The following is a 23,113-nucleotide window of genomic DNA, read 5'->3' as shown; positions in this document are numbered from 1 at the left end:
TGTAACTTCATGAAGTTGCTTGACCCATTGGTCTCCTGGCAGTTTTTCAAACAATGCTATTGTCTTTTATATTGTCTGTTATCAAAAAATGGCATGAGGATAACAATGCCAACAAAAATAGCATAATCATCCTCATACTGTGTTCTTCTCATTTCAGAATCGCATTGGACCAGCAATCGTCATTGGTCTTTTGTCCTGTGACTAGGATTTTGATTAGCTGGCTAAAGGTGAGGTCACTATTCGTTGTGTGTGCATATACTTTGAGATAACATCATCTTTCAGGTCCATGAAAGTGTTTACCAAAAGAAGCTTCGCTTTCTTTACCAAAGTTCTAAATAGGAAAGTACCAGCTTGCACAGAAAGATCAGCAGTAGAACATATACTGGAAAGATCAATAGCTAAATGTTAAATGTGAACAAAGTACCAAACTCCCTGCATCCAGTAGTCGTTAACTTCCAATTTCTTGAACAAGCTGATATTTTTCTTCAGAATATTGATCACAGAGGTAAGTTTGTAGGGTACAGCTCACTGGTTTGGAATGACGAGACCCATGTCTTAATCTTTTATTCATCTCATAAACTGTCTGCTGCAAACAAAGGGCAAATTCTTTTTTCTGTTCCTAAAAGCATTTTAGATTCCCACATCATATGATCTAAAAAGAATAGTGGTACAGCGTGATCCTTTATCAGATTATTTATGGTTGTTGAAGAGCTTTTGTCTTCAGCAACTGCAAGACATTGTATGAGGTCCTATCGCTGCTTGTATGCATTTATATTTGCTTAATCCAAATGACAGCATTATGAATGACCTTGCAAGGACTTACGTTTTATTGGAGCACTGCATAATATATGTTGCTTCTGTAAATAACTCTAAAACAGGAGATCTAAGTTTAGTTGAGTGATAAGTGATCAAGTTAATAAACGAGAAAAGCATTTCTCAGTTTCATTTTTCCGTCTTGACATGTTGTTTGAGTGGAGGATCAATACATTTAAATTGGTTTTCCAAGAATGTATTCTTTGTTTGCTGCTCCATCTTAGCATTTCAATTTTTGTCTCTCTAGGTTTCAGCCTTTCCCTATCTCTCCACCTCTTTTCACAGTCCCTCGATTCACACATAGTCCTGTTTAAGCCTGCTCAGGTGTTTCTTGTTAGCAACTCTGTGCCCTGATTACCATGTTTTTTCTTTTCTCACCCAGGGTTCTCACTCTTGCTCAGCATGTTCTTGTTGAGATGAGCCTGGTGCTGCGGAATCTGCAGAGAGTGATTCCCCTCAAGAGAGTTCCATTGCGTCAAAATGTAGAAGTCCTTCGCCGCATTTTGGAGATACAAAACTTTGACCTGGGAGTCATTTGTGTTGACAACAGGAGAATGCAGCTTATTAACCATGCCTACAGGGGCAAGAACCATCCGACAGATGTCCTCTCCTTCCCCTTTAAGGAGGTAACCCTGCTGCTTGTCATTCCATTCCTCTCATTTAGTTGCAATATGGGTTACAGTCAGATACCACAAGAATGAAGCTATTCTTTTGACAATAAACATCTGCTTTTCACGATTTCAGCAATTAAGTGCTGCATTTCCAAATGTGTTTACTCAGATTAGAACTTTTGAAGGGCCTTATCATCAAACCATTTAAAAATTATCTGAATCCTACAGGGTGGCAGGCAGCTGATTTACAGAATTTGCTTGTGGTGCATGTTCAGCTGGGATTATGTGCAAAGGTTGCAATCTGCATTGGGGTACATGGTAGGTGAAGATGCCTGCCATAAAAAAACAAGATTTGGTAAAGCCAATAGGTCTGGCAATTATTGTTTTGTTTTGTTTGTCGTGTTTTTTGAAAAACGTTATTGTTTTGGAATAAGCTGACCCTTGCTTTTGAAAAAGAAAGAAGGCAGGCAAGAAAGAAGTATTGAGAAAGAAGGAAGGAGAGAAGGGAAGAGAGAGAAAGAGAAGGAAGGAAAAAAGGCAATAGTGAAAGAAGGCAAGATGAAGAAAAGAAACAAAGAGATGGACAGAGAAAGTAAGAAAGAAGGAAAGAGAAAAAGAGAGAAGTACAGAGAGAAAGAAGGCAAAAAAAGCAGAAAAGACAAGTAAAGAAAGAAGGAGGAAAATAGCAAAGAAAGAGAGAAAAAAAAAAGGTAAAAAGAGGATAACCTTATACAGAACAGTTTCAAATGAAATGGCAGCAGCCAGAAAAGTAAAATCCTCCAAATGGAATTTACAACAGCATTGGCAAGAGATGGGATCCGATATATTTGGAATGTACATCAGAAGTGCGTGCTATCTCATCAGGCTTTAAACACAAATGCCAAACTAAAGTAATTATAAAGTAAAAACAAAAACACTTGCATTGAAGGGAACTAGTTTGTGCACAGATGTGCTCCTTGTGAGAGAGCAAAATGCAGTTACTCAAAGTGTAGTTAACCAGTGGCTTAAGTAGGCTGTCCCATTCTATATGCTGTAGTGGGTATAAGCAAAACGTGAATTATAGTAAAAGACCAGTGGATGAACAGAGTTGGCTGAAAGTCCCTAAATGTAAGCATATTATACATTTTGAGAAGCTAGCCTGGTATATGATGTCCACTTATGTAAGTGGGCACCTTGCTCCAGTCCAAACATCTTTTATGGTGATTTAAGAGGTCTTAGACAAACTTAGAAAACTCTCTAAGTGGTAGCAGTGGAGAGCAGCCTTCAGGCTTAGTCCAGAAGGAGTGTAAAGCAACTTGTTTTACCAGAATACAATCTTATAGTTTAGATTAAGTGAAAAATAACCACACAATGTATTTATAAAAATATGTATTTATTATTTAATACGCTCTAACAAATACAAATATCTCCTACCCGGAGATATGCACAATGCACATAATACTTTGCAAAGAAACACAGTAAATAGCACGTAATACACAGTGGACCCCAGGGGGGACCAAAGCATATACTAAGAAAGTGGTATAAGAATCACGACTCGGGTCAAGACAATGTCGAGACTTCGTAGGAGTGCTGGGGACCCAAGGAACTACCCAAGGTGAGTGACTACGAACCCCACGGAGAGTGTGTGCAGTGTGGGAACACAACTGCGTGCTCCATACAAGTCTACGTGTAAGTCGCGGTTAGATTTTTAAAGATTAAGGACCCTTTCCAGAGGACCCTGAAGAAACCCTGTAGAAGACAGAAGATTGGAGAGCCGCACCCCCCGTAGATAGCATAGTACCCACGTTACCTACACCAGGGAAGCCGTGTGCATAGGTGTAAAGTGGTGTCGGAAACTGCTGTCGAACCCAGTGGAGGACTTCAGGAAAGTGCCGCTGCTGAAGGAGGAGAAAGTGTCCGTTGGATTCCAAATGTGGATTCTGGTTGAGAGGTGTACTTGCAAGCAGAGCGGACAGAGTCTATGTCACTCAAGAGTGACCAGGAGTTCTGGAAGACGAAAGCCCCCCGATGTAGGGAGTTGCATGAGAGTTGACAAGGACCTTGACTCTGCAGCTGTGAGGACCAGGCAACGCTGAGGAAGACCAGGAGCCGTGCTCGAGCTGTCCCACGAAGGATGTCCAGTGGTGAGGGGTTGGTGTCCAGTGGGAGCACCAACAAGCCTTGGCAAATACAACCAACATAGGAGCTGAAGAAGGAGCAACGTCGGAACCAGCAAGGTCCAGGAGATTCACCACAAGCAGGGGAGTCGGGGCAGGCCCCAAGCAATCAGGGGAGCCCAAGAGAAGCAAAGGTGACCCTCAAAGGACCCACAGGCCGGAGGCACTGGAGTCGCGAGAGAACCTCAAGCAGCTCACCAAAAGATGCAGGCCACGATGCGCACGATGCAGTGTGGCTGATGATTCTGGTGACAGGAGATGTTCGAGGTTGGAGCTACTTGGAGCCCGAAGATCTTCTTGGGAGGAAGTCAACAAGCCTTTGCAACTGCAAGTTGACGCGGTGCACAGGAATTCAACTATTGCAACCCCTCAAACTTGGTGAGAGGGCAGGGCAGGACTTGGGAGCTGTGGAAAACCACCACCTGTGTTGCAGAACCGTTCGGTGTTCGGAGGAGCTTAGGATCAGCAGACCAGTCAACTTTTTTGCGGTGCCTGCGGATGCAGGGGAATGACTCTTTCACTCCAAGAGAGATTCCTTCAAACATCCTTCTGAATGTGAAGCAATCACCCAAGTACATCTTTTAACTGCGGCTGAGTCACAGAACCACGCTCCTAACCCGTCCTTACACCATTAGTCTGTAATGAATAAGAAGGATAAGCCTCATTCAGAGATAGGAAACTCTGAATAGAAGTTTTTACTACACCGACGAATGCCACGCTACAGGATCTAGATTTACAAGCTGCCTTAAATACTCCATCCTAGTCTGCCATTCTCTCAATGAGGCTTGAGACGTCTCTTATACCTCTTGCTCTCTGTAGGATTTAACAAAAATGTTTTTTATTTACCACATATTTGCCTCAAAATCACCATTACTATCTCACCTCTCTTCCTCTTCTTGCATTGATATGAGGGTAAGTCCTATTTGTATATTATCACCTAAGCCCAATTACAAGTTAGGAGTAAATATGTGCAGAGATTCCAGTGGGCCGAAATTGCTGTTTCTAACCACAAATATTCACCCATGTTACAAGTTCAACTCCACAAAAGGGGGAATTATTATACAAATCTGGTTCCTGCAGCCAGAGTCCTGCATGGATAGTAATCGGACGTAACATACACGAAAATGTAAGGTCAAAAGGAGATAGATTGGTGTGATACACAGGAGGACCTGTGTTCATTTCGTTTGAGGGAATACATTTTTTTCTGAGTTCAACCAAGCCAAGGAACAATGAGGGGGCTTTTCTACCTTATAAAACTAATTTAATTCGGACTAACTGGACAATTTAATTTTAAAAACAAGCTATTAACACAATCCTGTGTCCTGACTTTTGACCCAAGGTCATAGACCTGCTCTGAGTAAATGTGTGTGAGGGGAATGCTGCACAACTGGGAGTGGGAAGGGAGGATAATTCAAGGATAGTAGAGGATGTTGCTTGGCACAGGGAACATATCAGGCTTCCCAAACACTTTAGTATGGGGTCGGGTGGGGACCAGGGAATGGGCAGACTGCACTGTAGCCATTACCAAGGTGATTTTACAGGACATACTTTATGTACAGTAAATAGGGGTCAATTTTTCCCACACCGGGAAATCTGGGTGCGGAAACAACAGCCCACACATGATAGGATTGCACACAGGAAATAGTCTCTGCAGAACTTTACATTAGCCTTACAAGTAGTTTGCTATGGTACTCTGTCAGAATTGCATAGAAGCCCAATAGTTGCTCCCCCTGCTTGTGTGTTTTTTAGGTTGTGTTTCTGCTCCTGTTCGTGTACCTAAGTGAAGGGTATGCATCGGGTTAGTGCCCATTTTCCCTGTTGCCAGTTAAATGCCCAAGGGCAACACCTCTCTCTTTCTCTTTGTCTCTCCAACTTGCTTACTCGCTCTTTCTTGATCTGTCATACTCCTTGTTTCTTTCTCTCTCTCTTTTTATTTTTCTCTCTCTTGCCTTGCTGTCTTTAGTATCCTCCAGATGGTAATAGTCTCATGACGTTTGGGCATCCTAGGGCTCTTCATCAGTCTGAACTTTTTTGAGATGGTAAACGCCTGGATCGGAGTTATCACTGCTCTGAAGTAGAGGGACAAAGGAATCTCCACTGTGACAATCTGTCTTTTAGATGTATTGAAAAAAAAGATTTCAAATGGATTCAGCACTAGTTGGATGACTGGGGGGTTTGTGATAATCAGACCGGCTTTAAAGCCTAGTTTTTGATTGTTGATCAGTGATCTATAAATATATCACGGTAAAGGGTGAACATTTAAAATATGAATCCTTTGATCTGACACAACACAGACTTTTGATTCAGTAGAGAGGCGTTTGTTGTGGGTCAGGCTGAGGGACCTACAGCTAGATCCCAGTCTCCTGTATCATAAAACTGTTCTTTCATGCTACTGCTCCTGGGAATATGGTCAAAGCCATAATGACTGCAAGTTATCCTTATGGAAAAAGGCTAAGTGCGGTGCACCAGGCCAGAAAAAAATATAAAAAGATGGCTATCTTACTGAATAGTTTATTGCATAGGAAAGTGGGACAACCAGGCGTATTTCCATCCTGCATCTCCAGAATGGATGCCAGAGTGCTATTGCTTAGAACATAAGATTAAATCTGTTTTGTGTTTAAGGGGTTATCAGCTAATGCACCATGGGCCAGCATCCTGTATCCTGTACCCTCTGACCGAAATGAAGGCCTTCCTAACTGCCAACAATTTTACTTGAAAAGTGGATGCAATGGATTTGTTAGACAGAGGTGGTGGCTGCACATCTAGCATTAATGTGCGGATTAAAATTAATTAATCTATTAAAGACAGAATATCAAGAAGGTGAAAAAATACGAGGTTGGAATTCTGCATGCATTAAATCCACTCATGTGAGACGTGCCAGTGTAAAAATCCATTCAAAGTTTAACCATAGTTGCATATTTTAAAATATCCACCAATTAGGAGACTGTCCTATAGGCCTAGCTGGTTTTGATCTGGTAGTATGAGCTTGCTCTGCTCCAATGGGCTGTGTTGGCCCCGATCCAGTGTGTTAAGACGACTCCTTTCTGATTTGCTACGCTTGCTCTGCTCCGTGGGGTGTGAGCGCGTAAATATCACCTATAGATTTAAGCATTATTTGAGACAAAAGCTGCTTTGAGATTCAGACATAAAACTGCATTTAAAAAGTGGCACGCAGACATTTAGTGCTGGAGAAGTGAAAACATGTCTTAGCTGACATGCTGCTCAGATGTTTTCAGTCTAATGAATCATGTAAAACCATGCACAAATAATTAATGGTTGATTTATGGTTTAAATCTTTTTATTAAGTACGCTGTAATCAAGAAAAATACATTATGCCCACCTACAGCCACCGGCCGGCGGGGAACGTATTTCTTCAAAAGTAAACTTTATTCAAGAATGAGATGGGGAAATAGAGAGAAGATGAGAGAAAGTAAAGGAATAGCAGGAGAAACTAGAGGAGAGAGGACAGGTATCCACCCATGGCGTATGGAATGATGTGGTGGGGTCCAGGGCTAAGTGACCTTCGGGGTGGCGGTGGATCCTTTATATGGGTCGAAGGGAATCGCAGGACCCTTAAATAGCGAGGGCAGGTAAGTTCTATAAATTCAGACGATAAGTAAGCCACCGTGGGCCCCCAGGTCTTATCAAATTTAGGCAGTTTGTGGTTGATTCCAGCTGTGATCCGCTCCATCCCCACAATCTCCCACATTTTGTGTAGCCATTCAAGCTTGGTCGGGATGTCAGTCGTGCCCCACCTCGTCAGGAGGACCTGCTTGGCTGCCCCTAGTGCCAAGGTGATTGCCCTACCCCTGCAAGACCTGAGGGGGTATGTGAGAGGGCTGTGTAATCCCAGCAAGATGAAGCTAGTAAATTGGGGGAGTTCAGTCTCGTATATTTGGTCTACTAGGGGTAGAATAGTGTCCCAAAATGCCTGTATTCTAGGGCAATGCCATAGGATATGGGACAATGTACCCTCCTCCCCGCAGTTGCGCCAGCAGAGGTTATTGCTACGGGGCTTCCATTTGGCGACCCTCACCGGTGTATAATACCAATAGTGTGCAATTTTAGTCCTGAAGTGCTGCATGAGGATGCCCAAGCCCTGTGAAAGATGTCCGCCCACTCCTTATGGGAGAACTCCCGACTTCATTCCGCCTCCCACCTACGCTGCGCTGGGGATTTGGCCTGATTTCTTGCCTAATTGAGGAAGCCATAAATATCCGACAGAAGGCGTTTATTGGATGTGCGTGTGATGTACCAGATTTCAAATTTTGTGAGGAGCCGACCAGCATGCGGATGCATGTGTGGTTGTGTGACCCAGTGGCGCAGTGCCAGATACTGCCAGTATGTGTCCTTGGGGATCCCACAGTGAGACACAAGTCTGGGGAAATCCAGGATTCCCTGCTTGTCGAAGAGGTCGCCTACGCGCTTACAGTTTGCTTCTTGCCATTTGAAGTAGGCGTTGCCCACGGAGGCCGGTGGAAAATACGGGTTCCCAATAAAGGAGGTCAAGAGCGAGACAGATGAGGACAACTGACACTTCTCTTGGACCCTATCCCACACCTGCATAGTGGCTTGCAAAACCGGGGAGAAATATGCACCCAGCGGCCGATGACGTCTGGGTAGCCAGGGAACCTTCCATATGTGGATTCCGGCGACCCCTCTATCCATAAAACACCAATGTTTTTCTGACTCTAGCTGGTACCACTCAACCATCCATCGCAATTGCGCTATCTCATAGTAGCGCCTGAGATGTGGGATACCAAGGCCGCCCTCATCCTGCGACAAGTCAGTGAGATGTTGCGCCATACGCGGCTTCTTACCCCCCCAGATGAAGCTAGTAATGAGTTGCTGCATTAGAGCCAGTGTTGTGGGTGGCGGGATTTAGGGGGAGTGTCTGCATGATGTAGAGCAAACAGGGCAGAATCGTCATTTTGACGGCGGCAATCTTACCCAACCAGGAAAGGGTATATTTTTTCCAACTGTTCAGTTTGAGGCGCAGTTTGCTCACAGTCTCCGTGTAGTTCACCTGAGCATTCTTCGCGGTGGTAGAGAAACCCCATAACCCCAGAAAGGTAATATCCACAGTCGCCCAAGAAAACAGGAAATGAAGAGATAGTTGGTGCCGATACGCCGCAGGAAGGGTAAGACTCAAAGCCTGGATTTTTTCAAGTTAATTTTAAAACCGGATGCTGCACTGAAAGCCTCCACCTCCATCAGCAGAGGGGTAAGAGAGAGTAACGGGTGCGTCAAGAACAGGAGTACGTCATCTGCGTATAAGGAGATCTTATGTTCCCTGCCCCCCATCCAGATCCCAGTTACCGAAGGGAGTTGGCGAACCCTTTCGGCAAAAGGCTCCATGTAGAGCGCAAAAAGGAGAGAGGGGACAACCCCTGCCACGTGCCGCATCCTACCTGGAAAGGATGAGAAACCACCCCGTTGACTCGAATACGTGCTTGGGGCCATGATAGACGCAATTCACCCATCTCCGGAACCTGTCAAAGAGCCCAAAGCGACAGAGGACCTGTTGTAAATAAGTCCAGTGAACCCTGTCAAAAGCCTTTTCGGCGTCCACCGAAAGAAGCTGCAACCGGATCTGGGTTTGCTGCATTTTATCCAATAAATGACAGAGTATACGCGTCCAATCCCCGCAGTTGCGGTCCGGGATGAATCCCGACTGGTCGGGGTCCACCATGCCCTGCATGTGGGGAGCGAGTCTGGCAGCCAAAATACTGGTGAAGATTTTCAGGTCCACGTTGAGCAGGGAGATAGGACGATATGAGGAACACTCGTCCTTGGGAATGACCACTACCTCCGCCATTGACATCGACGGAGTAAGTTCCCCAGATTCACTGAAGGCGTTGAACAGCCTCACCAGAAGGGGAACGAGATCCGGCACAAAGGTTTTATAAAAATCGATAGTGAGGCCGTCTTCCCCCGGCGCTTTGCCAACCGAAAGGCCCTGGATAGCCCTTAAAACCTCATCAGGGCTTATGTCCGCATCCAAATTGGCAGCAATCGAGGCTACTAGCGGGGTCACCGGTGCCGCTTGCACATAGTCCCTGGCCATGGCCGGATCCAGGCTATCAGCCGAGTAGAGAGTCTTATAGAAAGTTTCAAATGCAGCAGCTATGTCCCCATCGGCGCGTGGAATCTTCATGGTTGATTTAAATGTGTTTAGTTTATATTTGACCTCTTTAGAAAATGTACATTTAATTTGGAAAATGTGTTTTGAACTTTCTAAGCAGCATATATATTTGTGCTGAATTAACACGCATTTTAAAGTGTAGAGAAAGCTAAAACACACAGCTCGTGATTAAGTTTGTTTTAGGAAGCTTCAGCATCATCCTTCAGGTAAGAATTGAATGTCTGCATTTTCATGTTCCTACAGTGAAAGAAAGAAGTTTCTTTTAATTTGCGGCTTGTAGCTTGCTTTTATCAGTATCCAGTTGTGTAAACGAAGCCTCATTCATTTCATAAGGTAGAGTGAAACTGCAAAGCACACATTTTCTTCTGTATTATTATAAAATGTGTTCACAGTTTCCGCCTAAATAGTACTTTATTGTTGGAGTAAAAGGTTTCTGTTTAGTTGAAATAAATTGTTTCTTTAGCAGGAAGCTAGGAGATGAAATCATTTAGAGCAAAATTCAAATGTGTCACAAGAACTCGCCTGATTGATGATGTGCGGGGTGTCAATGTTTTTCTGCACTTCAATTGGATGAAGTACGAAGACCAAAAGTCACATGTTTTGCTGAAATATATACTCGTTCCTAGCTTAGGGGTGTGGGTTTTTGCTTATTTCTTTTTAGCAGGATGCATGCAGAATCGCACAGCTTTTTTTGAGTTCTGCAGTGAGAGAAAGGAGGGGCTTTGGGAGCCTCTGGGGAGACAGCAGCCAGGCTCAGAAGGAGAAACGAGAGCAAGGGCAGATTTAGATGTGGACTTTTTGCTAAAAACCCCAAGCTTTATGCTTTGACTAACTGGCTTTGTAAAGCCTTATTTGTCCTATGCTTATTTCTCTTTATGGGAGATTTTGCAGTTATTAATTGTTGATTTAGTTTCATGCTAAGCTCATTCTTGCATTTATGCCACATTTATTTATAGAATAGGGACTTTTTCCTTTATGGAGCGTTTTGTATGCAAACTATAATATGCTCTGTATTGAGTCTATTTTTTCCTATTTTCAATTCTGTAACCTAATTGATATGTGACTAATGAATGAAGAGTCAGAGAAACTTAAATTTTGATTGGAAAATAAATCCCTTTAAAACTACTCATAACTCTCATTATTGCCTCAAATATTTATTTGCATTTGATTTGTTTATGTAAGTCTCCTCTTTGGTCATTACACGGTGGAAAAGGCCCATCGCCTTGTGCGGAAAACAAGGATAGTGGTACTTTGTAATGAGAAATTACCGTGTGATTTTTCTGGTACTTCAAGCTGGCTCTGCTCCATTGGGCTGAGTTGGCCTCAGTCCAGTGTGTTGAGATGACTCTTTTCTGATTTGCTACACTTGTCCTGCTCCATGGGCTGAGCTGGCTTCAAGAAATTGCTAAACTGGCTCCTTTCCTCTCAGCTTAGTTGGCAATATTTTAACAGCCCATTTCTATGATTGCAGAATTTGAAAGCTGGTGAGTTGCCCCAGCCTGCCTTCAGGGACGAGTACAACCTGGGGGATATTTTTCTTGGTGTGGAATATATTCATCAACAGTGCGTGGACCAGAATGAAGACTTCTATGACGTCTTAACAGTAAGTTCTCAAAGTGACTAGAGGCTAAGTCTATGCTTCTCAAGCCCAGAATTTGCGTCCTAATTCTTCAATTATCACTGATACCTTTGTCCTGTATAGTAAATTATGTATCTTTCTAGCAAATGTTCCTCTCTTTTTTACTACCTTTGTGCTTGCAGGGGGTCATGAGTCTTGAATAATAACATCTCTTTCATTTTTGCCACCTATCTCTGTAGTAGTCGATGTGTGTTTGTGTCCACACTAGTGTATAAATGTCTTCAGAGATAACTGTTTTTTGCCTTACTCTACTATCTCCTGGTGATAATCCTGTTAAGTAATCTCACAATTGTGTTTCATCCACTCTATCCCATCCCACTGCGCTAATGCTGTTATGACGTTTTTCCATCTCTCTGTATTAATCCTGATTGTTTCCTATGCTTCTCAATCTCCCATTATCTTTGGCATGTTGCCCCATTTTCCAGCAATAACTCTATTTGTGTACCTTGTGCTTAATTACATTTTTAATAAGTTTTTCTTTTATGGCTACAGTCTCTGTAATAACCATATTTTGTGCTGCATGTTCTCCCATCTCCTTCTCTGCTATAAATCCTGTTTTCTTTTGCATGGTCATCTACCCGGTAAAACACTGGGTTTTGTTACATACTCTCCCATCGCTTAGTAATCATTGATTTTTTCCAGTATTGTATCTTTTATAGATTCACATGCTTGAATCTTCCCCGTTCATGGTGGGAGTCCCACAGTAATAGTAAAATAGCAGTACTGAAACATTAGTATAGACCTCATAGGAAAAGAAACATCAATTTAGTAACCTTTCAACCTCATTTTATAACATCCAGAGTTCAGCCAATGAGATTAGAGACCACTGAGTGTCCTTCCCTTTCCACCAAAAGAAAATCTTCTCTGCATGTACAAGGCCAAGTGTTTCATCCACAAATTCATTCTTCATTTATTGGCTTGGCTCCTCACCACGTTGAAGTGTTACATAGCAAAATGAAGATGATTCTGTGCATGGTGTTCTGCTCGGTCATTGCACTCCTTTTCTTCCACACCTGAGCAAGTGTTGCCTTATCTCCTGCATCTAGCCAAGGCAGGACTTTTCCATTCTTCCATAAAAGTCCATCTTGCTTCCATTTCCAGATATAGACAACCTTCGGATCAATCCTCACTGTGGCCCAATAGACTTATCAAAGAGTTTATGAAGGGACTTTTTTAGATCTTATCCGCCTGTTAAACCTCCTCCAATTCTTTGGCAACTGAATACAGTGCTGTCGCAGCACATGCGGCCTCCGTTCGAGGCTATTTACAAATGTGAGTAGAAGATCCTTTCCTGGAGGGTTACATTTCTCTTGACCATCAAATCAGCAAGACATATCAGCGAGATCCAGGCATTCTCCATGAAAGAGCCTTATCTTCCATTTCTGCAGGACAGGGTAATCCTACGTACCAATCCTTCATTCATACCTAAAGTGCCTTCAACTTATCATCTAAAAAAACCTGGAGTTTTAGCTACGTTCTTTCCCAATCCATCCTCAGCGACGGAAAAAGCTTTGCATTTACTGGACATCGAACCCTGTTTAAAGTTTTATCCGCAAAGAACTAATGGTATCTTTCTCTGCACCCCGAAAAGGACAAGCCTTGATACAGAATAGTATTGCTTTTTGGGTCAATTCATCAATATCTTTCTGTCACGAAAAGGCTGGCTGTCCACTGCCTGCAAAGATGCAAGTGCACTCAGCGAGGAAGGTTGCTACATCCTCAGCCCTGTTTGCAGGAGTATCTCTACCTGATATCTGCATGGCAGCAACGTGGGCGAACGCTCACACATTTACGCAGCATTACTGCCTTGATGGTTAGAAGAAGGCAGATATAGCGGTTGGACAAGCTGTACTACAACGCCTCTTTGCTTAAGGCAGGCGGCCTTTAGCCTCCTTTTCCTTTGTATTGTTTTTTACTGTTCTTTTTACCTTTGCAAAATATATACCCGATCTTCTGCATCTTGTATTTGGTTTACAGTCTGTAATTTAACATCTTGATGGGATAGTTCGTCTACCCACCACATTTCTCTTCTTCGTTTTGGTGTACTGCTTACTAGTAAGATCCAAGCATGTGAATCTATAAAAGGTATAATACTGTAGAAAAAACAAGTTACTTATCTGTACACTGTAGTTCTGCATTATTGATATCTTGTTTAGATTCACATGCGACCCTCCCTCCTTCCCGATTAGGCTCACCATTTTATACCTCTGAGTTTTATATACACTCGTGCTCGAAATCTGAGGTATGGTGGTCTTGTAAAGGAAGGACACTCGGTGGTCTCTACTCTGATTGGCTGAACTTTGGATGTTATAAAGTGAGTTTGAAAGGTTACTAAATTGAAGTCTCCTTTCCTATGGAGGTCTGTACTGCTATTTTACTATTACCGTGGGACTCCCACCATGGCGACAGGGAAGATTCAAGCATGTGAATCTATAAACTATACTGGAGAACCACAGTGTTCACGTAAGTAACTTGTTTTTATGATTCCATGATCTCCTATGTCCTTGTTTTTTATGGTCTCAAATGTCCCCGTATTAAATATTTTCCAGCATCCTTCTCTAAGATGAAGGAACTTGCGGTGTTTTTAAGCTCTTTCATCGCAGTCTACTAATCCTCCTTTCTTGCCATGTGGTCCCATCCACCAGTAAGGAAAGGTACCTCATCAACTCATTTTTTTTTTAACTACTTCCCCCACTGGTCACACTACTGGGAAATTCTCTTGTTGAACATTACAGGAGCACTTTTTGAGAACCTGATTTAGAGTGTGTTGGATGTGTTACAGTGTCTCAACCGTGACAGATATCCCATCCACCTTATTATATGAGCCATACGATATAATACACTTGTAGTAAGGCAGACGGGATATCCATCATATTTGTGATAGAGTAAACCAGCCACCAAACTAAATCAAGGCCTCAGGCACTATACTTAGACACTTCAGAATAGATGGCTCTGCATACTCTCCAGCTTCACCATTGTTGCTCTTCTAGCTCCTTCCAGTTCAGTTTTATTTTTGTTCGCCAATTTGCTTAACTGATTTTCTAGCAGAAAAGGATCCCATGAAAACAAAAGACGTCTAGGCTACCATATTTAATACATTATCTCCAGTGGGAAGAGGTTTCCTGATTGGTGACAAACTGTGGGTCACGACCTACTGGTGAGTCACCGGCCGATTTTGGGTGGGTCGCGAAAGTCCGAGCTATAAATAAACATGCCTTTAAATTCTGTGTTTATCCGAGATCAAATGACAGACTATTTGTCTTCTGGTAAATTGCTGATTATGGGATTGGTGTTTACTCCGACTGCAAAGTGAGTTTTTAAAGTGAAATATGTGAAAATGTTGCTGGACCAAAAGAAAATGTGATACATTTTTTTTTGCAACACACAATATTGTTAATACCTGTAAATGAACAAAGCAAATCAAGACACTTTACTTGGTGATGCACAAATAATAAATATTCACAGAAATCTGATTTCCACACATTATCATTTATACGCTATATAGTTATATCAGCAAAACCGTATATCTGTGCAATGTTAGTGGCCACCTCAATAGCAAATTTGCTGTCTGTAAATGACAGTGCTCTACCACACGATGCTTTAGTTCTATTCAAAAACTGCCCCTCCTCGTGTCCATTAAAGTGTGTGAATCGCGAACGTTTGTCGTTCTAAAAAGTGGATTGTGGTTCTAAAAAGTATAGGAACCACTGACCTCAGATTTTCTTTCAAAGTGACCTTCAAAACACTTCACTTAGCAACTCATATAATTGATCTGGAATATTCCTCTGAGGTTGTAAAGGCTTTAAATATGCTTTACATGACTTGATTGCAATGACTAACAAAATCATATTTAACAAGATATGAGAGTACGAATATGTCTAATTCCCATAATATATCCTATTTTGCTTTCTAGTAAAGCTGTTTTTTGGCTTCCTGAATAAACACCAGATTCACCTTAGACGAGCTAAGATCATAACTTAAACTCTTGAGTACCAGACACATAAAGAATCTGCTAATTTCTCTGCAACCGTCTGGGTTTGATGTGATGAAGAGGCACCATCATGCTAATGATTTACCTTGTACACATAACATCATCCCATACCCAAATTCAGACGCAGACAACACATACACAGTCACTCACTTGTACATCTAACTTCATCCACATACTGCTCACTAGAATACACACTCAATACGCACTTCCCTCACAACACAGCATATTCTACTGATGCTCGCCAATGTACACTGTGTTAGTCTTACATGCTCCAGACATCATTGACATTCCCACTCATCACAACTTAAATGCACTTTTCATCACTGAAACCAGCTTCACACCCACTACGCGCTCACCATGGACTTTCTCCTCCCAATGGTTACAGCATCCTACGCATGGGTCGCTCACTCAAAACAGGAAGGGTACTTGCAGTCATACACAACACATCCTGGCCCTGCAGCCTCTTACCACTCCTAAGTCATTCAATTTGTTTTCTTGCCACTTCCCTCTTCTGCTTCCTTTCATCTGATCTTTAGATCACCTGGACTCAACAATCACTTCATAGAAGAAATCTCAGACCTCGTTACATCTGCCTTGGTCCAACATACCTACTCCACATTCCTCATGAGCTTCAACCCCCCCCCCCTGCACTCACCCATCTTCCTTGCAACTCCAAAACGAATACGTCATGGAAGCCTCCTAGACACGTCTGAAAACACCTCAACGGCAAAACATTAGGCTTCATCCTATTAACTGTTGCTAATATCCACTGCCAGACTAGACTGGACCGACCACCATGTCCTCCCTTTCGCCATCAACACACTACGACCCGAGTATAAAAGACTACCAAAAAGAGACAGAATAACTTTTTGCTCCGTCAAAGACATCCATCCCATACACTTCCTGCCATCCACATGTGTCAGTACTCTCCTTGATGGCTACAATGCAACTATGAGAACTCATGTTGAGTGCAATGCGCACTAAAAACCCAATTCCCCAAGTCAAAGCTGTCTGCACTATCTTAACACAAAAATAGCACCATACGGAGCAAGAAAAAAATAATGGAGATCATAACTTCAGAATGATCTTACCCAGCTCGAAGCATGCTGCTGTATTTTCCAATCCCTCATCTTCACAATGAAAGCCAGTTATTACTAGACTGTCATCAGTGAAGCAAAATAGAAAAGCCAAGTCCTCTTCAAGGCCATCAAACATTGGATCTATCCTCTCCCAGTATCCACAGTCCCTGCCTCAGTTGAAAAATGCAACACTATCAACCTCTTTTTCTCCCAGAAAATCGAAAATATCAGATCAGCATCTCTGGCACATCTCTCGCCACTTACCTCGACCCATTCCCAATTGCCTCACTACAAAATGGACCTCCTTCGATCCAGACACAGATGGATCTCTAATATATTGAAATCTATCATTCCTACCTTCTATGAAGACAGTGCTCTTCCTCCTTCCATCAGCAAATCACTCCAGGGAGATTCCATAATCATCATTCTCTATTTTGCCAACACTTGCCCAAGTCAAGGAGCATTCTTAAGCGCCGTACATCTAGTTTATACGGTGTATATGGTATAAGAATTCTAGTATTCACATACATTGCTAAGTGTAGAGACTCACACTGGATGTTAATGCTGTGTCTTCATTTAACTTGTTATGGGATTACATTTTGTCTTCATTTTAGTTTTCCTTTTTTACTTAGCATCTTTCCATGATGGTGGTTTGACCATGTTTTTTTTACTAACACAACAAAATGATACATACGCATTTATTATAGTCTGCACTGTTAGTTCCAGGGGCACATACTAGAACATGATGTCCTTGCTCTGCTTTGTGCTCATAGGAGATTGCTCTTTCTTCCACACTAAGTAAAGCTATTTTTCTTTATCTCATGCAGAATGAGATATGGTCGGTGTTTTATTCTCTAAACAGCGTCCATTTTGAATTCAGGCGAGAGGCACGTCACACCGGAGTTACCATGGATGCTATGGAGAGCTGTGAATGAGATGCAACTCTGCAGGCCCCGACACACATTCTAAGAAGGAAGATAGCTGCGCAGGCAGATGTGTACAGGCTTGCATACTTAGACGGAGTGCATTTGTTAATTAACTGAGGCCTGCTTCCTGAGAAATCACACCACGTTATGGAGTTAGAACATTCCAACTGGGTCTGGGCAGGGTACTCCACCATGCTCTCGCTAGCGAAAGGGGTATTAGTAATAGATAGAACTAGTAGTAGGAATAATCAACATGGTCTAATTATTCATTTTTTTCACCATAGTAATAATGCTTATAAGAATGATGTGTCTCACCTGCTAATAATAGCGGTTCATGTTTTATCTGCAAGGATTCTATCTTTTCAATAAACATTTGAACATGTATTATTGTCTCTTCTCATTGTGAAACCTTGGGCATGCAAAAGTCATAAACAAAAGGGTTAGATCGGTTTCCACTAATTCCTTTGGAATATGGGTGGTCATGTTCGAGGTTGCACATAGCATCTATAACTCTAGAGGTTTAGGAGTTTAGATGCGGTATTGTGAAATAGCCGGTCCAACATTTACTGATAATATAAGACTTACTCCCTATATTATGAAGTTTTGTTGACCCAATCCACAGTCCTACTAAACCCATAGGAACCGTGTAACATGACGCCATTTAATTGGTCTCCTGAGTATTTTATTGAGTTTGCCCAAGGGTCCTTTATTACCTTTATACAGAGACATCCATGGTAATAAGTGTTTATCCTCATCAGGTTTAATAGGTAGCACCTATTTATTTTTGTAGGTTGATCAAGCTTGGTCTTTCTTTGAATTCCATTCATTAATATAGCAGGGCAAACAGTGAATATTGCTGTTAATTGTGGACCAGCAGTAACTATTCATTTAGATATGTGCTCGCCAATGGCCGTGGAGATTTTACCTTCGTGGTTTAGGCTCATGAAGCGTATAGATGTGAAATTGTTTATTTCTGAGTTACATTTCCTGCAATTGATGCAAATTCACTGACATTTCACACATATACTGAGGCTGCTGTTCCAGGTGCATATAGACTGTATGACTATTTAGAAATACCGTTAACATTCCAGGAACGTCACAATTGTTTCCAAGGTGCCCCCCCACATACCCATCGGACTGAAAGACTGGACCCTTTCAGTAACGATGGGGTGACCTGGGTGGTCTTAGCATGTTTTACTCCATTTACGCATGCAAATAACTTAACACAGCCAGATACACTTAAGCTCTAAAATCATTTGATAAGGCTGCATCAACGTCTGATGCAGTACAAAATGTGTGCACTAAATACTGCCCCAGCAAGGGTTCCTCATTCTGGACCAGCACAGTTAATAGTGCCTGCAATTAGTCCGGTTACCATTAATGCTATTATGGGTAAGATCCCAGCTAAATGTAATGAGATTGCATTTTCGATAGCACAAAAAACAAATCCGCTTCAGGCAGTTTTCCCCCATATAGTACCCAAAGATAAAGTTAGAATTCTTACTATGTGTCTCTCACTTAGTATGCTTCCCCGAGTTGAGGAGTGTAATACGTGTGGTACTGTATTTGCTTGCATCTACACTCTTCATCAATTGCTGTTTTTCCTGAAGTTCTTAAACAGATTCAGAATAAGCATGGAGCAACCCCTACCCTAGATTTGGGGATGGAACTAATTGGCAACTTTTCCACAGTGTCCTCAATTATTTTAAGTAATATTTGAAGGGAGGCAGCTTCTTTGGCTACACGTCAACGGCTATCTTTAGTTCAGTTCCTGCTGTAGATCAGGAATGCGAGCTGCCTAAAATAATTTCTGAAATCTCATCATCAAATAACTTTATTCGGTTATTTGCACAAAATCATCAAAGTATACAAAAGATTAAACATGTCCATTTACAATTTAAAAAGAATGTAAAAACAAATCCATATCCAATTGCTATTAAAAGGAGGGACATAAAAATGACCAGCCAAGCATGCATCAAAATTCATTGAATAACAGCTGTAAGGCATGCTTCCTACTATAAACCGTACAGCGTGCAAAACCCAAAAAAATAAAGGGGGAGCAATCCTGTAATCCACAATACATAAAGTGCATATTTGACATGAAAACTGTTTATATTACGGTGCAATCTGTAATAAAAGCTTCTGTTGGATTGTCCAGAAGGCAAATAGAAAACGGCTAACAGCAAAAACTATCGGCTCAGATACATCCGCTTTTAAGATTCTATACGCAATCTGATGCTGCCTAGCTTCTAAATTGAGGCAGATTGTTCTTAGCCACCTCCTGCGTGACAGATGGTACCTAGGACCAAAAAATAAAACATGTTCTTCTGTTTCCTTGACATTAGTGCAGGCAGGACATGAATCTAGTAGTAAGCCAACCTCTTCCTTTCTAGGAAATTTTAGGAGCAAATTGCCATATCTGAATCTAACGTATAAGCTTTTTGCGAGGGGGGGCGAAATTTGGTCCAAAAAAGGTTCGAATTGCGGACATGATTTTATTACTAAAAATGTGGATGATAACTGACCACTAGACAAATTATTAGTGTAGTGATCTCCCACCACCTCCCAGTATCTGACTTTTAATCTCAATAGATCCTCTCTTGTAGCCCTATCCGGATGTTCCCACAAATCCATCATGTTCATTAGCTTGCACCAATCTGCGATATGCTTAAACCATGGTAGTTTTGATGCACCATTGATCATCATAACCTCCCATAGAGAGTCTCGATAGTCAGTAATTTGGGGGGTTATCCATAAGCGCAACCAGTAGGTTAAGGGTTTCAGAGCAGCCGAATCACCAATTTTCTTCAACTCGACGTAAAAAAAAAGGGGAATTAGAGAAGTTGTGATAGGTGCAGAAATAAGGGACCTAACAAAGATGTTTTTACAAGTCGTTAGCTTGTTAACAGTAGTGTAGCCCCAGATCTCAGCCCCGTACAGGGCTCCACTTTGGGCTTTTGCACGGTAAATTTCCAGAGCTGGGGAGAGGGGTTGGGTGTAAGATTGTTTATGAAATCTTAGTATGGATTTGGATCTTTGGCATAGAGTTAGATAAGTCTTGTTTAACTGATATTACCATTTAAGTAATTCATTCAGTCCTATTCCTAGGTAGTCAAAAATGTTTACTCGTTCAAGGGGTTCATGCGTAATTTTAATCTCCTGTAGACCACCCCGTACTTTTCCAAACACCATGTATTTAGTCTAAGAGGTGTTAAATTCTAATCTCCTGTCCTTACAAAATTCTAGAAATCCCTCCAGAAGTATTTGCAGGCCCATGGGTGTTTTAGATATGAGTAGGGAGTCATCTGCAAAGAGCAGAATATGGACTTTCTCGCCATTCAGGGAGGGTGCATCATTCCTACAAGCCATTAGGCGAATCGCCACATCATTTATAAACAGGGAAAACAGCGTGGGGGCAAGAACGCACCCCTGTCGCAAGCCTCGCTGTATCTGTATCTTCTCTGATAGTTAGCCATTATTCCCCCACCTAACCTGGGCATATTTATCCATGTGAAGGCGGGCTATCACTGCTACCAAATCCGCAGGAGCACCTAGGTCGAGCATGATCTTCCAGAGCAAGTCGCGTGTGTAGGAAGGTGGATATCTGACTATGGTTACCCCCAACTTTTTGCCTAGTGTCTAGCTGGTTTTTCGACTTAGTTGGCCTGAGATCCTGCCATTCAGGGTCTCAGGCTGTCTGCTCTCTCTTTAAAATGGACTCCATGTACCCTAGGTACATAACCAATTGGTAAGGATCACCTTATTGGACCCTGTACAGTGTACCCTAGGTACCCAGGGCATAGGTGTACCCTAGGCCTCCCAGGGGCTGCAGCATGTATTATGCCACCCCTGGTCTGGCCTTCCAATCAGACACAACTGGCTGATCACTCAGCTGGGGCAAGGTCGTGTAATCACCCCTTGCTTAGGTGTAGTATTCCTATACCTACCTTATATATAGACACATGTGTACCTATCAGCCACTCCTATGGCAGGCCTTAACAATCCTGGAGGCAGAGTGCTTGGTAACATGTGAGATGGTGCTCTAGCATGAGCTGAGCCTGTCTGCAGCTTTCGGAACCATGTCCTTATAGCTGTTCTATGATATAGCCTACCATATACTCTTAAAGTGCCTTATAATCTTAAACGGTTATGGTAACTATGGTTTGGCTTTATCAAAACATGTCGTGTAAGGTGTCTAACACTTTGGAATAATACCCCCATACCATTTCTGGTGATGAGGATATTATTCCCCCCTTCTAGAGGGAGAGACATGTTAAAACCCTACTTTGCTGTTTAACTCTAACCAAAGCCTCAGCATCACAAAATGGATGCTGCTGCCACAGACACAAGTCTGACCTCCTGCTGCTGGGAGTGATCCCGGCAAGGGAGGCTTGGACAATAGGTTTCCTGCTTGGGGAGGTGCTAGCACCTCCACAGACAGACTTTAGTGTATTGGGGCAGGGAGGGCTGAAAGGAATTAGACATGCCTGGGGCACACAAGGTGTCCCATGCATAGTCCAGTTCAAACCGGTGCTGGGGCACTCCAGCCCCAGTCCTGGCGCGAAACTGGACAAAGGGAAGGGGGAGTAACCACCCCCCTCCCAGGTCCCACCCATAAGGCGTGACCTAGCAGGTAACCCAGCCCCCCAGATTAGTATAAGAGTGGTAGCTGGGCCCCAGGAGATTAGATTATCCTGAACCTGCAACTTGAACAGAAACTCTGGACCTTCGACATTCGACGAAAGAAGAAGACTGAACAATCTCCCTTGTGGCCAAGGAGTGGCTACCCTGTGCAAACGGGCACCATCAAGAGACTACCCTTTGCTTTGCTGAAGTTCTACGAGGGACCGACTGCAGAGCCCGACCAGAGCCTTGACTTCCAGACTTCTCCGACCCTGATCCACATCCACAGCCGAGCTGAGATCCGTGGAGGCGACGAGAGACGTGGGACCGGCTACCTGGGAAAAGTGGCTAGTATCTTCAAGCGCAGCTTCTGAGGCACCCTCGAAGTTGTGCACCGGGGATTGAGAAGCCCCAACCCCAAGCACCATCTGCACCGAAGATCAGCCCCCCACACTCCACGAGTCCTGCGTGGGGCCCTTCTGCATTTTCCTGCTTGCCGCGTCTGTCCGGTTGCTTGCCCGTTGGCTAGTGGCCTTTGTGACGACGCACCCTGAAATCTTCACTGCTGGTTTGGCTCCTCCAGACTGGCTCCCGCTTCTTTGCAAAAGAGAAGCACCCCAGACCTTCCTGGTCTGCACCAGAAGCAAGTCCTCCGTTCTTCGTGGGTTCCGCTTGCCAAGGCTTGGTGACTCCTAGTCCAACTTCGACGCCGCCGACAGCAAGAGCCTTTGTGGGACAGCTCGCCTCCTGGTCCTGGTCGTCCTCGACGTTCCCTGGTCCTCGTGGCTGCAGCGACAAGCTTCACCTTCACCTGCAATCTTCACGACATCGCCTGGTTCCTTCCTGGTTCCACGTGGTCACTGGCTAGTGACCTTGACTCTGTCCCTTCTGCTTGCAGGTCTCCTCTCTTCTTGATCCCAGCCTTGGGATCCACCGGACACTCTTCACTGACTGCCTGTCAGCAACTTTCCTTCAGGCATCCATAGAAGTCCACGACGAAACCCAACGCAAGTTCACACCTATGCACCCGCAGCCCGTGGGCTAGGTAACTTGGGTACTTCGGTGCTCACAAGGGTAGTGACTATCCTAGGGTCTAGTTTCCGAGTCTCGACTCTCTAGCTGCTTTAGAA

The 23,113-nt window shown here is 43.2% G+C and overlaps 1 protein-coding gene across 1 annotated transcript in view; it reads left to right on the top strand.

The window, feature by feature from the left end:
- Nucleotides 1-23,113, top strand: part of YBEY (ybeY metalloendoribonuclease) — a 64,311-nt gene that overhangs the window by 21,493 nt on the left and 19,705 nt on the right. The window contains exons 2-4 of the mRNA XM_085645159.1: nucleotides 158-227; nucleotides 1,196-1,439; nucleotides 11,197-11,328. Of these exons, the coding sequence (XP_085501285.1) occupies nucleotides 1,230-1,439; nucleotides 11,197-11,328 (342 nt within the window). The 5' untranslated portion in view covers nucleotides 158-227; nucleotides 1,196-1,229. The remainder of the gene's footprint in view (nucleotides 1-157; nucleotides 228-1,195; nucleotides 1,440-11,196; nucleotides 11,329-23,113) is intronic.

Source organism: Triturus cristatus, chromosome 3_1 (assembly GCF_964204655.1).
Source record: "Triturus cristatus chromosome 3_1, aTriCri1.1, whole genome shotgun sequence".
Taxonomy (NCBI): Eukaryota; Metazoa; Chordata; class Amphibia; order Caudata; family Salamandridae; genus Triturus; species Triturus cristatus.
Note: the sequence above shows the minus strand (reverse complement) of the source record. Positions and strands in the feature narration are given on the sequence as shown.